The sequence below is a fragment of the Helicoverpa armigera genome, chromosome 12, assembly GCF_030705265.1.
Source record: "Helicoverpa armigera isolate CAAS_96S chromosome 12, ASM3070526v1, whole genome shotgun sequence".
In the NCBI taxonomy this organism is placed as follows: domain Eukaryota; kingdom Metazoa; phylum Arthropoda; class Insecta; order Lepidoptera; family Noctuidae; genus Helicoverpa; species Helicoverpa armigera.
The window spans coordinates 5,210,700-5,230,104 of NC_087131.1; the positions used below are offsets into that span (position 1 = coordinate 5,210,700).

At 35.1% G+C, this 19,405-nt stretch overlaps 1 protein-coding gene across 1 annotated transcript; it reads left to right on the top strand.

Moving 5' to 3' along the window:
* Positions 1-2,400: 2,400 nt before the first annotated feature.
* Positions 2,401-19,037, top strand: LOC110373774 (putative transcriptional regulator cudA). Its single transcript, XM_021331125.3, has 2 exons — positions 2,401-2,574; positions 16,331-19,037. Exons 1-2 carry the CDS (start codon positions 2,566-2,568, stop codon positions 18,035-18,037), a joined length of 1,716 nt encoding a protein of 571 aa, XP_021186800.2. The 5' UTR covers positions 2,401-2,565; the 3' UTR covers positions 18,038-19,037.
* Positions 19,038-19,405: the final 368 nt, after the last annotated feature.

Here is a 19,405-nt window from a genome sequence, read left to right on the forward strand (position 1 = left end):
CAATGGCCGAAACGTTACTGTGAATGGCGGGCGTTACCGTGTGATGATTGGCGATTTTTTTTTGCCCAAAATGGAAGAATTGGACATGCCTGACATGTGGTACCAACGAGACGGTGCCACATGCCACACGGCACGCGAAACAATGGCCTAATTGAGAGCAGGCTTCGGTGAACAGTTTAACTCACGTTTTGGGCTCGTCAATTGGCCGCCTAGATCGTGTGATCTAACGCCTTTGGACTATTTCTTGTGGAGCCAGCAACGATTGACGCACTGGGAGCCAATATTGAAGCATTTATTCGTAATATACCGGCTGATATGTTGGAGAGAGTGCCGAAATTGGGCCTTGCGAATGGGCCATCTAAACCGAAGCCGCGGCCAGCATTTGCATGAAATCATCTTCAAACATTAAATTATATTGATCGTTCCATCGATTCCAATAAAGATTTCATCAAATTTTTCAAGTTTTTTGTGCTTTTTTTGAAAATCAAATCCTATACCTCTTAAAAAATCACCCGTTACAATTCTAACATGAAAAGTTTATTTTATGATATGTACTGACAAAAAGGGTTATGATATTTCGCATTATCAGAAGTAAGCACGAGATAATTAAGGCACACAGTCTAGGAGATAGAGCTGAGCTGCGGCATGAAAGTCGGGACGTGCAAACGACAAGGTTATAGGGCCAATCCAAACCGCTTTCTAGCTCAGATATGTTTACGGTTACTTCGAATTTCATTACTTGTGCCTTTTTACCAAATAAAAAATTTCCCTGTATCTACAATTACGCATTTACTGTATACTGCCTCTGCTTATTACCTCAGGAAGAATAGGCGTGATGAAAATATGTGTCATAACAATTCTAACATGTTAAACATGTGTATTTCGCATTTGGCATAATTTCGCTTCACACATTTTGTTCGTATTAGTCATACATCTTTAACACTGTCATTGTAGTGTGCAGTGGGGTTACACGAGAAAATGCATTAACTGTGTTACATAGGCGTGCCGGATTATGTTGACGAGTATTGCGTATGCTTACGCTCTTGTTTGCACTTACGATTTACAGGCGGTTAGTGTAAAAATAAACTACGCGTTGATGTCTTTACTGAATTAACGGGAGTTAGTGAAATCCCGTTGACGGGTAGAATCTGTTATATGGTTATTTATGGTTTGTTTATCGAATATAGGCATAGGTACATATACCTACTTGATTTGTTTAAAGGTAGGTATTTTACATCATAGGAATAAAGCTTGTGATGGTCTATTGAAATTGTATGATTGCCTCAATGAATAGGGTGACGCGTACCGTGAAACTGCGGAAATGACATTTTGCATTTCCATACAAGATACACGGCGAGTTTTAAGCTATTGTTTAAGAAATTTTTAAAGAAAACAAATACTTAAGTACCATAATATGAAAAATTGCAAAGCCATTATAAATTTAAATGCTATTTGAGTTTACAAACAATATGTTTTCATCTGCTTGTTTAAACTATGTTAAAGAAAAATAATTATTTTAATTGTTAGCTCACTTAGCAAAACAACATGTTTCGTAATTGTTTTGATGCTAACACACTATTACTACACTATTCTATCTGTTAAGATGCACAAGCACACATTCATCGATGATGTCACATTCCATGTTTGGTTAGTCTACGGATGTTTCATATGGGTTAAACTTAAATAAACTGTCTGTGGCAATATTGTACTCGTGGATGTAGTAAACAAAGGGGGACTCGAAGCCGAAGTCTGACGGGCATGTAGGACCGTTCCAAAGACTTACTTAAGGAAAAACGGTAGGTTTAGTAAGTCTGCAAAACTCTGATTCCCAACGCCCAAAGTCCCAACCATTGAGGGTGGAGAAGTCGTTTGACGATTTAGAATTTAGAACATAAAAGGTGTAGAAAACAACAGCATTACATTCGCTGCACTATTTGGAAAATTCTCTGATGGTATTGCCATTACCTATCATCTAGGATTTGAAAAAAATAGATACTTAAATAAGTAGGTGCAGCACTTGCTGTAACAAACTACGAATTTTCCCATGAAAGTTGCAAGATTCAAGTGAGGGTAATAGGTTACTATGTTGATTGTAGGCCGTGGGCTAATCTTTAAGCACCTACTCGTGTAGGTAACAACTACTTATTCGAAACTTTTAGCACTCATAAGCGTTCTATAGCTTCAAGCGATAAATGTATTACTATCATTAGAAACAAACGATACCTACATCATTATTGATAAAGGAAAGCCAATCAACTTGTGACCTGCTAAAAAGTTTACTAATTCTGGTTTCCCGTATCTGTAAAACCAGGTAGTTAGGTCATGCATGCGTACTTGTCGTAGTGGCAACATCCTTGTGGCATATCGGATGTCATATTAATACAATCAGTGGTTGTTTGGGCGCTGCGCGGGCGCACCAGCGTCGGTGGGCGACAGAGCGTTGTTCTCACGCAGGCGCAGTGCACGCAGATACCGGGCCGCATCCACACGTGCGACAACCTGGCTTGACGTCTTCCGCACGTTGCTGTAATTTTGTGCTACAAGTGCTCTTCGACAACCGGCAACATGCGCCCTGTGAGTAACAGTGTCCCATTATAATTTTGTTAATAGTGCTATCTTTGTGCGTGAGATTTATGAGTTGATGCGTGACATTTTGATGAATGAGTGTATTTTTATACCTGTCTTGGTTTTAATGGAATTATGATTGATCAAGATGAATTTCTTTTATTGTGATTTGTTTATGAGTTTTGAAGTATATCAAAATAGACCTCATAGCTTAGGGTTGTACTTATGTAGGAGTAAGTATGCTGTGTCGTAAAAAATACAGTTTATCATAAAACAATGGTTTTTGTTTTCAAACAAAAACATTATTTAATATCCATCATTATATAAACAATCGTCAAATTGAAAGTCCCCATAAATCGCATTCAACACAAATTACGTAATCTGCAATCCATAAAATATGGTTTCACTAAAATGTGAAAATCGCATTGATGATCTCTATTATATGAACATTTATAACCTTTCACTGTATAGCACAGCACGCTTTTCTGTCATTCTTTATGTCAAGTAAAAGCTATGTTGCCATTAACTAACGACCGGGTCTGTATAAAAATGATGCTGTAGTTACGTCTGTATTCTTTATCTCAATAGATGGTCATCTGTCATGTAAATGAGTGCGTCCCTATGCAAGCACTCTCCACCGTATCTAAAGTAGACTGTAACGTGGAAATTTGTATGCGTTGCTCACACCATTTGAATATTTATGTAGATGTGAAGTAATACTTACTTCTTAAGTCAAACCCGGCAGACCGTTCATAAGTGTTGTTTATTTTTATCTTTCTCTTAAAGCAATATATCTACGAAGTACGGAAGGATATTCAATTATAAAAATGCAGAAAATCAGATTTCCGAAATGGCTAAAATCATGTTGAGGAAATTATTTGTTTTAGGCAAATCCTTGTCATTGAAAATAACCTCAGGATTACTCAAGGGATAATTTGTTTAATGTCCTAAATATTAATCCTTATCGCCCTCCAGAGATTCATGGTAATCAGAAGCAATTAAAATTTAGTTAACTCTCTCGCGTATGACTTGGAATAATAAGGTGAATCAACTCCAATTACGTATTAACCCAGATTAACCGCCTAGAAGATTCTGTACCGCATAGCGTGCGAATTATTCAAATATTATATTTAAACAATAAATTTATCAATGCGCTTTCCCCGAATGACGTAAGGTGCGTGATGATGCGGTGCGCTCGTTTACAAGAATGGTAGGAAGAGAATGATGGCTATTAAGGATTCATCATTCGTTCTCGAGTCACACGTGTTACGACTGCAACCACCGTTATCGGTGAAATTTTGAATCATTTCACATCATTTCCAGTTTCTACGTCTAGACCGAGAGCGGGCAGACGCGACGATGACCGACGCCGTCGAGCTTTTGTTTATGATGAACTTTCCACTTCAAACAACTTCTTGGAAGATTTGAAATACACCCAAATATTTATTAATCTCGTGACCAATTAAACAAAAAAAAATAAGTTCGTAATTAAAGTGAAATAATAAAATAAAAAATGCTGATAAGAAGGAGGGTTTTTTTGTCTGTATATTTACTTAAAAAAAAAACAATAGGGATCCTCTTTTAAGTGGTTAAAAACCCACGTAAAAATCTATGTAGTAGCCATTTATTGTACATTATCGTACTATACTTGTACATTATATACATATCGTAAGCTCACTCTAGCAGTTTAGTAGGTGAAGAGCACGGTTATCGCGTCGTAAAATGTGAAATATAATATACTTTTCAAAATATTGAATTAAATGCAATATTTATTATATGCTAAATTATGTATTTGATTATTATTTATTAAATCCATATTACAAAACGCGGCATAAACTTACATATGAACGCCTTGTATTTCAGGTTCATTTAAACTTATCATGTTAAATCTAATTTGAATTTCCTTACATCATTTCACCACGAGCAGTATGCGTAGATGCTAATTTTAATGCAAGAGTCAGATGACTGTTGCATAGTTTTTATGAAATCTATACTTAAATCTCTAAAACGATGTCAAAGTAACTGACCTGTCAGATTAAAGATTCGCATAACTTAAAACAATCTATTGCGCAGTGAGAGAGTACTACTGCAATTAGCAGTTTTCGCCTAAAATGTATGTAACTGAAGTATTACTTGATTGCTATCATGGCCAACTACAACTACAAAGAATTCACATTTGGAGTGAAACAAGATTTTTCTGATATGCTGAATCATCACAATGGCCTCTCGTTGTTAGCTCTTCATTTCTGACCGTGGGACAGTGAAAGCTAATAGATAAACAACTTTTAACAATATTTCACATAATCTTTCTTAATACTTTTGTTCAAAGTAGAAATTATAGTGTTATTTTACACAATTCTTTTAATTAGTCATTGTAATATAACGGATCAAAGTAATCAGCGTAATTGTGTTCTCTTTGCGAGTGCAATATCCTCTCATTTCTAATTGACTCTTTTAATGCAATTGTAGGTATAGTAGATATCCCCTCTATGGTAATCGCATAAAGCCAGTATTTTCCGCCAGTTTCTCACAGTTTTCTTGTGTAATTAGTTGTAAAGTGCACAAGCGTTGCGACATTAGAAATCAATATCCATTTCTTAATAACGAATTGTCGAATAGCTATATTTTAGTTACTCCAGCAGTAACCTATCAACGAAATGAAATGGTAAAGGTATTAATAGAATTATAAGAAACTTTGTCATTATCTAATTATCTAGATGCCCACTTTATACAAATTTATAAACGTATCTGATTAAGCCAATTTAAAAAGCATGTCATCTTATGCCTGCAATACCGTTGTTATAGATATTATAAAACTACTAATGTTCTGTGAATTTCACTGATTGATAGCAGATAGACATAGTCGGTATAACAACAAAACAAATCAAACTTTTACGAATATTGATTTATGGTGTGTACAGAGCAGTATATTGTGATCTTCGTATTGTTCTCTTTGACCACCCATAGCGGACTCAATTTCATAACGAGTACCGATATCAACTCTAGATATTCACTTGCTCTAAATTGATTTTGAATGTATTTTGTATTCATTGTGATAATAGTTTATATAACAATACATTTGTCAATTCAAAATTTGATTTTACAGTGACAGGGGCGGAGTTAGTGGTTATTCAAACTGTAATGCGTGGGTGGTTCCGAATAAGTGCATAATGTCTAGGTGCCTATTATTTGCACGCCTTCTAATTGTGCTCACTTGTTGCGACAATCTAAGTATCTTACATTTAAATGATACATGACATCACTAGATAGCCATGAGGAAGAGAAAGATTGTGTGATCTCTTTGGCTTAGATAATACTTAGACGGTGATAAATTTCATGACATCACACCACTTGTGATTTCAAACACGCAAACTGTAAGCGTTGCCAATGAGCTTTAGCGAATCACGTTTAGTTTAGCAAAATTCCGTGTTTGAAGAATAATAGAGAAGGAAATAAGTAACACCGATTTATGATAGATTTTTTCAGGGGGCCTAAAAATCAACAAATAAAAGCTAACATTCATAATTAGGTACCTAAGCAACTAAAAAAAACTTGATATTATTAAGATGACATGCCCGACATTCAATAACGCAGTTATGCAGTATTTTTTTTCCATTATTATTAAATATAGTGGAACAAGAACTGAGCAGAAATTAATAACCACACATATTTTATATAAAGGGTGATTTTTTAGCTGGTATCTTTTTTGCAACACTGTTTTTGGTAGATCACGCGTGAATCGTGTCTTGTGTCATTGTGAAACTTGTTCAGTATGGTCTACCATAATACCATAACCATAACCATAAATCAACTTACGAACGAACAACGCTTGCAAATTATTGAATTTTACTATCAAAGACGACAATGGCCGAAACTTTACTGTGAATGGCGGGCGTTACCGTGTGATGATTGGCAAATCTTTTTTGCCCAAAATGGAAGAATTGGACATGCCTGACATGTGGTACCAACAAGACGGTGCCACATGCCACACGGCACGCGAAACAATGGCCTAATTGAGAGCAGGCTTCGGTGAACAGTTTAACTCACGTTTTGGGCTCGTCAATTGGCCGCCTAGATCATGTGATCTAACGCCTTTGGACTATTTCTTGTGGAGCCAGCAACGATTGACGCACTGGGAGCCAATATTGAAGCATTTATTCGTAATATACCGGCTGATATGTTGGAGAGAGTGCCGAAATTGGGCCTTGCGAATGGGCCATCTAAACCGGAGCCGCGGCCAACATTTGCATGAAATCATCTTCAAACATTAAATTATATTGATCGTTCCATCGATTCCAATAAAGATTTCATCAAATTTTTCAAGTTTTTTGTGCTTTTTTTGAAAATCAAATCCTATACCTCTTAAAAAATCACCCGTTAGTATAGTGTAGCTAAACTTAAAAATACCTGCAATTGAATTTTAATTGTTTAATATCAATAACAATAGTTTCTAAGCAAATCCCAAAGACATCTACATAACATTTTTAGTAGACAAACAAAATATTGTTAATGATGATTGTGGGAAAAGAATTTCACACGGTAAAAATATTTCGATAACATTAAGCGGATAGCGGAAACGATTACTTTAGAGGTATGAAATAACTTTTAAAGAAATTTTATGTGCCGCGAAGTTTTGCACAAAATAGACAATACAACCGAATTCTAATGACAAAACAACATTGAGTAATTAACGAATTGATTGGTGACTAGAAAGTTTAGTTAGAGATTGCGTAATTGATCCTTTGATTTAAATAAACACAGGCTTTGAGGGCCATGCAATGTCGCAAAACCTTTAACTAACGGATTGAATTTAAGATCGTAAGTATCTACAACATTCATTTTCGACACAGCTTCATTTTTTTGATTTCTACACTTTTCCTATCAATCATAAATCCATGACAATATATAACACTAAAATTGCAGAATAAATATGGCTTATTTCATAACATGCCAAGGTTAGATCATGTTTAAATGATTTCAAGGAATATATTAGTTACTATTTCTAAATGTGTATGATTCTTGCAGATATAGGTATGTCCAATTAAATTTTCATAAAGTTTCTCAACTGCCATGATAATAGTTCACACTTAAATAAAAGAAATCCCACATTATTGTTTTAAATGCATCGTTAACTGTTATCGCATTATCGGCATTTAATTAGACCGCAACGTAAAGACAATGAGTAACTTACACGTACAATGTACACGTACTAATAAAATATTGCACATCATCACATCACAGCCGCCACGGATAAGAAGTTTGTAAACAATTCTAGGACGCAAAACAATGCTCATTCATAACTAGGTCTTAACTAATGAGGTGTCGCAAGCAAATATCTATTGAAGCTACAGATTGTACTACATAGTTTTTGAAATAACGCTATTGAAATTCTCACGGTGTTACAATGCAGCAACAGAAATATTTTACGCGAATTGTGCACGTGTAAGGAATGCTGTTCATTGATGAGAAGATTACGCAGCAAGTTGTACGCGATGAGTGACCCGCCGTGCCGTATTCGGCAAAGGAGCTTTCGTTTTGCTGTGCTACCAGTAGTCATCTTTCGACGCGTATTATTACGAAAAATGAATTATGTAATTGAGAGGCAGTGATGAAATCATGTACTGTACAGATTTTGCGATGCGATTTTTTCAATAAACTTCTAACTGGTTTACTTCGATTGGTTATAGAATAATAGCCGGCAGCTATTTTCATACGGATTATTTAGGAAATGATTCGATAAACCTCTGAACCTATTCTTTGCAAACATTCATCTTTTTTTCCGAGCATGTTTCTTCAGACGGTAGCAGTTATATACTTGGCGATTAAATACTAGTCAAACTGATTGCCTTTTTTTGTATTTCTTTGAAAGATGCTGCTGTAGGCGAAAGCATATTTAGAATACTAACAGTTTTTTATCGGCGAAAATGTGATAACTGATGATTATTCCAGTCTAGACAATAATCTTGTTCATATTAACTAAAGTATTGCGAATATTCTTACTTTGAAAATTATTTTATAAGCGTTAATTTACATTATAACTACTTACATAAAATTACTAAATTAAGATGTGAATGTTTAAACACTGAGAATTCCTTGCAAATACATTAATTGCGCTTAGAAGGAAACTCGCACAAAAACGTTCTGTGCAAAGAAAGGCGGCATACGCTCATTATACGCTGGCTTCCCAGATATTTCAATCAGACGCTGAGAGGATTGCATGCTTGTTTCCGTATAATGCAACTCAACTAACTAGACCCTAATACTGGGAAATTTCACCTATTGAGATACCTAAAGCATCAACAAATATTAGTTTTTCGACTACGAAGGTTTTGATTCAATATGGGTAGCTAAAGATGTAGATCCTAACTCAAAATTAATTTATTTTTTAAGTAACCTAATGAAAGCTTTTTGGCGAGCTCGAGCTACAAATCAATGAATTGGCACTTATTGGACACGGGTATTCAAATAGCCATTTCCATTGCAATGGTGATAATTTCCTTTGCAACTGCAAAGCGCGAAGTATGAACAAGAGGTAATTTGCGCAAATTCTGCGCGCTGTGATGACGTAAACTTTCTCTGGCGTTTAATGACGTTAGTCCGACAATGCGGGTGTTCCTAAAAAAAAGGATATTAACTGAACTATATCCATATGTTTTTTATATTCCTATAATGTTTGACTGATGCCTCTTACCAGTCGTCTACACTCAAGTTTGAATTTCGATCTTTACCTATGTACCTACCTAATTCAAATCTCCGATAGAGAAATGTTTTCAATACAAGTCGTTCAGAGAAGGACTGGCAAGAGTACCTCTATATTTTCATTAATTTAGAACACCGTCATCATTAACATCACTGTTTTATATTGAAATATTGATAGGTACTTGAATATTCAAAAATAATTAATATGGATTTCCCATATAGCCCACGTATTAAATCTATAATTAAATGTTAGTTATGCAACGAATCCCTCTAATCGTGCAGCTGTTGCTGCTGTTTCATCTTGTTATTGATTAATTAACACATCAAGATTGAATTAATTAATTTAGACCTACTTTGCAGTTCACGGACTTCACAAATTATACATATTCGTAACATCCCAGATTGCGTGTTACACATCTTAATATCCGCATAATGACAGGCTTGTGAACTACCTTATTCACCCAGTTACACTTTTATGTATAGCAATTTTGTACACTTTATTGGATTAACTTCCTTATATTGCATTACGGATATGTTCTGTTTGTTACAGCTTGCTTATTCACAATAACACATTTCAAAGTACACAATAGATAACATAATAACACGCAGATTATTAAATTTCAAATTACCTTCTATCTAGTTCAACTAAAGGTCAGTCATACCCAGATTGAAAGAACACGGTGAAAATAAAAGATTCTCGGCTCGTTAAAATTCAACGAATCTTACGGAAAGTGTAATACAAGCACTAAACAAAACATTTTTTGTCAAAAAATATGCTTGAAAGGATTGGTATCAATTACAAAAATGATAATAACAGCATAATTGCTCCGTCGGGTCACACTTGTTTAGCGTGGAGAATCGACATGTGTTGATGTTCCCAGCTTTTATTTCCCACCGATTATACAAACCACTGATTTCGTGTTCGTTCTTCCACATTTGGAAATCACACAAGTTATCTGACGGTGCATTGAGTGCATGCATCGCGAGTCACGGAGCTCGAGCTCTGTAGACTCACGAACTGAGGCAAAACGTAGCCTGCATTCATACCTCGTCAAGAAAACAAAAGATGCCGCCCAACTGCCTGAACGTGAGCTACAATACAAACAAGGCAAACTTTCTTTCAAGCATACAGTAGTAATTTTACAGCGACAATGTGTCTTTGTAGCTAAAGATAATAGTCATAATGAACTATAAGACATGCGTGCATTTTAACAAAAATATTTACAGTATTTTCTATGTCCCATACAATTTATATAAAAAATTTCGCAAAACATTTTGTAAACGCACATAACGCACGTTCCCCGAGGCAAAAGCATCTGTTAATTATTATTTATGCAAATTAACGATGGGTTACGGCGAAGTGAAACCTATCGTAGTAAGCTACCAGCATATATTGTTGTGTGAATGAGTACACGTATCTCAAGTCTCTAACGTTCAGTCATTTAATTTTTCTACATAAGTATAAGGCTGGACAGTAACCTATCATGATGATAAGTCGATGTTTTTATCAATTTACATTTTTGCAACATTATGACACACAAAGAAGGTGAAATTATTCCAACAATGTAGGGAAACGTACACCAAATGTAGTATGGGTAACAATGTGAATAGCCTATTTTGTGGTTCACCACAAGCACTAAGGTATTTTGTAATCGCAGAACTACTTACTTATTCGCTATGTTTCTCAACATATGATTAAAGTAACATATACTTCAGTACGTATCTAATAAACTAAGCTATCGTAAAATATTTTTTAACTTCATTAATCTAAAATAAAAACTAACACCTTAAGTTATGCAATGTGGAAAGCGATTTACCGAACACCTATTTGTACAGAACTATAAAGAAACTTATTGTTAGAATGTAAAGATATATTGTGCGTTGTACCTAATTTTAGCCCATAGAAATGTTATTACCAAACCGCGTGCACTATAGAACATTTTATTTTATGACAAGCCATAAAGCTTCGAAAGCATGAGTGAATTAGAAAATGTTCCGCGTGCTGTGCAAAGCAATAAATGCCCGTATATCAATGCTAGTTTGCAAAATAAAATATTGTAAAAAGATCCTAATGTGTTTAAGCTCCTCCAGCACTGAACATTTTTTCACATGAAAAAAATATTCATTTGTTTTAAACTAGAAAGCCTTTCCCTTGTAATAAGATCATACATATTTATTTAAAATAGAAACTTTCTTTACAAAAGACAAGGCTACCTCGGATTATAAATTAATACACATAATAGCAATAACAATGCAAAAGACAGGTAGTAATTTCTGGAATTAGTTAATATGGAATTGTTTGAGAACAATACATGTGTAGAGTTGCGCAATGATAAATCAAACTCGTACCGTTACAGCAATAAAGAATAATTGTTCTTGTTTCGGAAATAATAGCATCAGAGGCGGGTGTCACGCAGTGCTAGCGGCGGTCACTGCTCTTATGATAATTATCACAGGCGCTTGCGCTTGGGCCTTCGACCATGTTATTTGCTTGCACAATGCCGACGCCTACAGAATAATTGGTTTAAGCCGCAGGTCGTTTCCTTGTTATAGATATATGTAATATACGAACATGATATGGCCAATATTTGTATGACTTATATATTGGAACGTTATTTTTAGGAAATGCAGCGTCATCGCATTTAAGGATTAGAGTTAATATATGTTTCGAGCGTGTCTTTGTGAGGTCTGGCTTCGGTCTGCGATAAGTATAAATGCTAGGTGATTTAAAAACATTTCCGGTAAAATTACAGGCTGGATTGCATTTAATTAGAAATCAACAATTAAATTGATACCTACCTACGCCCACTTTCCCAGAGCACCTGGTGTGTTCTGAAATTTCATGGCTCCTGAAGTCTGGTACATAAAATGTATACCTATTACACAAGTATATGCTATCAATTTGATAAGTTTTATATTGGAATCAGGTCAAGTTATGAAATAATTTTAAATCGTCAATTGATGAATTTAAAAAAGGTGTTAGTTACAGTAGCCACCGCAACAACCTCAATAACCAAATGATCTTTTAAAGCCTTAATGAAGACATTACACGTCACATCGCACATTCAAATGGACATTACAAAGCCATGTAACTAATGATTAGTGTCAATTTATACATTGTGAGAGCAAATCCAGTCCGATCCATTCAAAGGCTTAAGAGGTCGAGCATTCAAAGCGTCGTCGATGTGATGAACACGTTGTCAATAGATAATAATCGATACGTGCACGACGAATGCTAAATCCTTTCAAGTTACAAAGTAATTTTTGCCAGCCATAGAAAGCGAATTTCATATTTGTTGACAATGGTGCCTTACATAATTATGTGTCATTGTGCTTCAGCAGTGCCGTTGAGTTGGCCCACAGGCGTAATAAAATAACACCTAGGTATTTCTGGAAGTTAGAACCGGCTTCGGTGTGTCAGTTCCCACACTAACTTAAGTGCACTATGTAGGAGGAACGCGACAAAAACAAACGACAATCTGAGACCGGTCACTCACACGAGATACGGATAACTGCTTAGATTGAGCACTTATTTATTTACGTTTCACGGAATGTCAGTGACCGCTGCATATCATCGTCTCATGAACGGTTTTGTATATTCAAGTAAATAATTATACTATCTGAGCCATTTAAAGTATTGAATTTCAAGCGATGTGTTTAATTTACTTAACACATAAGAAAATAAGGAACAAGTGGAAAGCATGCCCAAACCTTGCACTTAGGCTCTGCTTAGATATTCATCGGTAGCGTTTGCAAGTGAGGGTGCAATGGCGGGTCAAGCACACGATTTCAACTCGACTGGGAGGTTTCTCCGATACAGCTCCTCGCACTCAGTTACTTTCTTATATAATGTGAGTACACATTGGCTTGAAAACATTATTATATAACGCTTAACGTAAATATGGAAAAACGTTGTCAAACACTTCTTATTAGGGATATTATAAGTACCTAAGTAAAAAGAAAGTTGGCATCCACAAGACCATTTAATAAACTACTTTTTGTACGATACATAAAGTAACTGTTATTGAAAACATCTCAAGCACTCCATCAGTCGTTATTATAGAAATTTCATACGTGACTGCAACAAGAGAAATGTATTGACGAAGTTGTTTTGACATAAGTTGTGTTCACGACTTTACGTTCGACCTTTGATACTGAATAACAGGCGCATCATTTAATGTTGCTCCGGGCTGTTTTTACCGACAGACGACAGCAAATGTTATGTAATTATTCGCAAAAAGCTTTACTTAAGTAGGTACTGTAAACACATAACCATGCTGGCTGATAATAACAAGAAAGCAGCTAGTCATGATGTTACAATTATCACGCAGAATTTATTCAATTAATTACGGTAGTTCCTACAGCGAATTTTTGATAGGTTTTTTGTATTTACGTTTTCCGGGATTAACTCTTATTTAAAATGCTTATTATACTCAGTGCAAAGTAATCCCTCATATAATTTTATCAATAGACACTTTTATGAGGGATTCCTATCACAATAATTATCGGATTCACGATGCAATATTTGAAGAAAATGCGCTAAATTGTAACTACGAATCGCATATTAACCTGAATTCGATTTCGCAGTCGCGGACATACTTACAGCGCGTGTGAAACGACTCTAATTCTGAATTACTTCCGACGATCCGCATCCGGATTGTTTGAGAGTAATTAGGAGGATGTTTGTCATAGTTGTACAAACAATTTTACGACGAATACAAAGGAAGTATATTTGAAGTTAATTACGATGTTAGTAGTTCAGTAGATCTATTATGCGCACTGAATTGAGAACAATTTACATGCTCATAATAAGTAAATTATAGAATCGTACCTATTTATATTTTAGTAGAGTTTACATTATACCTAATAATTAAATATGCGTGAGAGAAAATCCTGTGTGGTCAGGTTCAAGACTTATGTCACCATGGCTTGTGTTCGCGTAGGTGTGCCAAAGGTGTACGCTATTGAATTTGACATTCGCCGAGAGAAGTCTCTCCGTGAATTATGCTTGGTGAAAGCGATGATTCGGACGCGACATAACTTTTGCAAGTGGCCGCTGGCTTCTATTATTAAAAACAAAAATCTAACATGCCAATCAACATCTTAAATGGCAGGTGCCTATAATTAGCAAAATATTTGATACTTAAGAAACGTGAAAAATATGGCATAAAAATCCCCATTTTAATATTCTACTGCACATGGACTAGCCTAACTTAATAGTGCTTACGTTCACTAGCTCTAGCTACCTACAATGCACTAACATCTTGACCTTTGCGGAATGTTCGAACTTTCTATGGGTCATAGATGGCAAGAACTAAACTAAAACAGGCTCGACTCAGGCGGACGGCGGCGGCGCCAGCATACTAAGTAACAATTAAGTTAACTGTTAGTTTTCTAACTTTTTGTAAGCATTAATAAAACCGTAACTATTTTATTAGGAATGCATTTTAAAAGATTGACAAATATATATATAAATTGATAAATATGAACGAAAGCTAAATAAATAAGTATAGTTTTGTAATTTTTGAAGTAGGTAATTGGCTAGAAAATGATAGAGATCTTTAGTCTAACTCAGGTAGCTCGTCTAAGATAAAACATGCATTTCACTGCCAATCTCAATTAGTGAATAATAGTCATTATGAAACCGTATGCAAAAACCGTAATTTGATTTAATAATAGCTAGGTAATTTTAGACAAATTATAACGTAACATTTGGATGACTAGTAAGTAGTGGTTTTGTAGCTTACTTTGTTAAAAGTGACCTCCGATTGAAGCATTAAGGTTTTTTTTTAATAAGGCACCTTAACCACTTAGGTACTCTAACTACTATCTAGATTTGCCCCTGTTGGCCCATTGCCAAAAACTGTCAGTGGTCAGTCTGTTGTAGTATCTAGTACGTATAATCTTAATGTCACACCCTTTCCATGTATGCTAACTTCATCACTTGGCGAACAAAAGAAATCTTACAATAAGATTAATTATCTGATGATGATAAATGATGTATGTATTTATCTACAAATGTTTGCATATAGGGGTCACGCACACGCAACTCAATTGCTTTATTGTTTAACTAAGCACGCATAACGTTGTAGTACAACTGACAAAGAATTCAATAGGTTGTAAGTTATGCAAAAAGTCTTTTAATTAACGATATTATTTTATTTACCACAACACAGTTAACAAATGTCAAGATTGTCTGCAACATCTTTCTTTAGGTTTCAAAGCAGTTTCAGTTAAGTTGTAGTTGATATTTTAATACTCATTTTGTTAGGAATCTTTCAATCGGGATGAATGTTTTCACTTCACCGAATTACCAAATTCGATGTAGTGAAAACATCAATTTCAGTTATGGATACCAATCCATAACTGAAATCACAACAACGGAATGAAAGGCGACTCCGTAGCAACGTTTGATATATTTTTAGCTCGAAAGAGGCATTGCAATCTGATTATCGCATTTTTTATTGCACACGTAGATAATACATGAAACTATACATAAAGATTATGTACACCCAAATCTTAGATGAGACATTCTTCTATCCAAATTTTCGTTCTCTCACGGTTGCACCCGCGTTCCATGGGAACTGCCATCTGTACCGGGGCAAAAATACTAAAATAGTCAATGTAATCCGGAAGAGTGTAGCTTTTCAACAGTGAAACCAATGAAAACAAAAGATACTACTGAACAACTGATAGTATTTACTTTTGGCATCGTTCTACATCAGTAGATAAATTGACGTTGTGTAATCGATCCATAAGAAAACTCAGCCATTGTTCCACATTACACAAACACTGTAATCGAACACTCAAGTGTAAAAACACAAGATGATGGAAATGTGGAAGTAGGTATCAATAGCTATCGTAATAACGTATTCAACACGTAGGTTTACCGGAGGCTTTTTAAAACGAAAGATTCACATACGACTCAACATGATTATGAGTTTTTCGTCTGGGTACTTACATTGGACAGTATCAGAGTACCTAATATAAACAATTTACTCGAGTTCTGCTTTAAAAAAATTATCAGCATTTCTATCACAAATGATCAAATATTTTTTTGTTTCAGATGTTGGCGTTGTTATTCTTTTCTCTGCTTGCGTTGAGTTTGGGCGAAGAAACTACCACTGATAGCTATAATGATAAATTTAATACCATTGAGCCTAAACCATCTGTTAGACTAGATCCTTATATAAGAAAGGCCTTACTTAAAGCTCTCAGTGAATTGGAGGACTCAACAACAGGATCTGAAGGGTTAGATGGGACTACTAATTCAGATGTATACACAACCAGCGAGAATATTCCTGAGTCTCAAACGAATAAAGATGAAGTACAGATTCATTCATTCATCGTCAATGGACAGTCTGCTTTTTCAAGTAATAGCACAAACACACCTGCAATAGTAGACAGCAATATATCTATTTTGAGCACTACTGCAGGAAATGTTGAAAGCCAAGTAACAGCCACTTTACCCACAGCAGCTACATTTCCTGAAATATTTCAAACAAGAGCAAGCGAGAACAATCTGCTGCAGACAAGAAGCATTGCTAGTACTTCTAAATCGAACACAGAAAACGATGCCAGTGTTAAAAAACCCACGTTTAAACCTATAATTTCTACAACTACTACAACAACTACTACTACTACAACCACAACTACTCCGAAGCCGACCCACAATGACGACGGGGAAAACATTGAAGAAGTTGATAAACGTGATGTACAAGTATACCAAGCTCCTTTGGTTGCAGCGTTTACTGTTCACCAAGATCCACAAGGCCTGCCGAAAAAAGTTATACCACTTTACCAGCAAACCAATAACCAAAACTTTATGAGCTCGTTGCCTTCGACAAATTTGGCCTCTGGAGTTCTGCAATCCCAAACATTAGGCCAAATAATTCCCAGTGTTAATTTAAACCAGATACCCCCATCAGACTACATAAGCCAACAATTAATACTACAAAGACAACTTGAAGAAAAACAAAGAATTCTCGAGGATCAACTTCGTCTATTGCAACAGCAGCAAAGGCAACAAGAAGAATTGCTGAGGAAGCAGCAATATCTTTTGCAACAAAAAGAAGCCCAAAGACAACAACTTATTTCCAATACTCAAAAGTTTCAAGCTCAGAGTTCTGTAAATAATTTTCAAATACAGAAAAATATTCCTCAGAACCAGTTCTTAAATCAGAATGTACCGGTCAGACCGAACAACGGTCAGGTATCAATTCAACAGAGTGTACCTTTAGAATCGAGCAGTACAGTAACTAATCAACAATTACCGAATCGTGAGGCAGTTGATTTTCTTATTCATTTACATAGTCAGCAGCCGGATCAATTTCCGTTACAAGAGAACCACCTTCCTCAAGGAATTAGTAATTTCCTGCACCCGAACTCCGGTCAGAACTTCCACCAAGGAGTTAATTATAATCAAGTAAGAGCAGTCAGCGATCAATTTGGTCAACCGAAACAAAGTCATCGTGTATTCCGTCAAGATAGTGGAGTTGGTAACTTTGGGATAAACCATCAGAATTTTAATGCATTCAACACTTTCAATCCAATCCATACAAACCGTTTCTTTCCGATAAATGCGCAGAACCAGTATAATGTTGACGCAGAATTAAAACAATTATTAGTACAAAATGGCCTAAATGGTAGGAATCAAGAAGATTTAAATATTGTATCGAAAGTTTTATCTCTTAACCATGGAGTAACGTTAAACAATAACATTTCTAACAGGTTACCTTTCGACAGTAGAAGACATGTGAGGCCACTTATATAAGTAATTTAAGTTGTTATAAATAATAATGATTAGTGCAAAGTACTTATTAATTTGTTCAAACGAAGAGCTATTAATTGTATTGTTACTGTTAAGCCAACAAGGTATTTTTATGTAAGTATTACCAAATGGGTCCTTTTGACGATTCAATTACACTTCTTTAAAACCTGCAAAATTGACAAATAGAAATTAACCTGCCTAACCAAAGAAACGCTGAAATACATTTTATGTATTTTTTTAATTCACACATCATTAAATCTGTTTCCACAAATATTTTACATTATGTTAGTTTTAGGACCTTATTATTTATTTTACTGTAATATTGACGAACTGCCATAAGTAGCATAATTAAGAGAGTGATGACAATATTTACTTTTGCAGCTTGCGCGTGAAATAAACTTAGTAATTAATTGGCTGTAGGTACAGGCCACCCCCATGTATGTACTTATTCAAATGAATTGTTTTTTTTTTTTTAATATATAAATGCGCGTTAATGAATTTTGAATGGAAGGAAAAAAAGAAATATGCTGTTGACCGGAGCTCCTCATTGTTAGTTTAAGGTAGTATTTGAGCTTATATTACGAACTTTGACCGACAGCTATTCAGAACTAAATGTTGAGTGAGTAATCGCAGGCCCAGCTAAGTATAAGTTTAGATTTATGCGCATATTAAAGATTAAAAGTACCGATCTAGCTAGAAGAATGTTAAACATAAAAAATCTTAAGAAACTTGAGCAGTTTTGTTTTCAATTATAAAATCATCTGCATAGAGTACACAAATCGATTATCTTGACTTGTTCTACTAATTACCCTTTAGGTATAACAGAGTTGTAAAAGCATATTGCTTGTTAAAAATTAAAGTCATGATTTATTTTAATGTTATCCTTTAGGTCTTAATCTTAATGCTGAACATGTCATAAGTTCTTACTTAGAGTCATCATACACAATATTGTAAGTACCTCTTATGTTTAATTAAGACAAATGTAAATATATTCATATTCACATAATAATTAATTGTTTTTTTTTACCAAAATCTCTTTGCATTTCTCAGTGCAAACCGAAGAGGTGGATCATATCCGGGTGGATATGGCTGAGAAAGTATATACCGTGATAAAGTACATAAGGATGTATACAATATTTGTATAAGGGAGTGCATAGGGTGGGAATAAAGCGAGAGAACTTAGATAGAGGATCACGCCGGGGTAGGGTAGTACATAAGAAAGTATACTAGGGGAATACATAAAGAAGTACTCGAGGAAGCACAAGGAGGTGCTCCCTATAAGGGGAAAAAATTGGTGAATTTAAAAAGTAGGGTCGCGGTAACTCTATCTTGCGAGACTCGAGATGGGCTTAAAAGCCCAGTTTATAACAA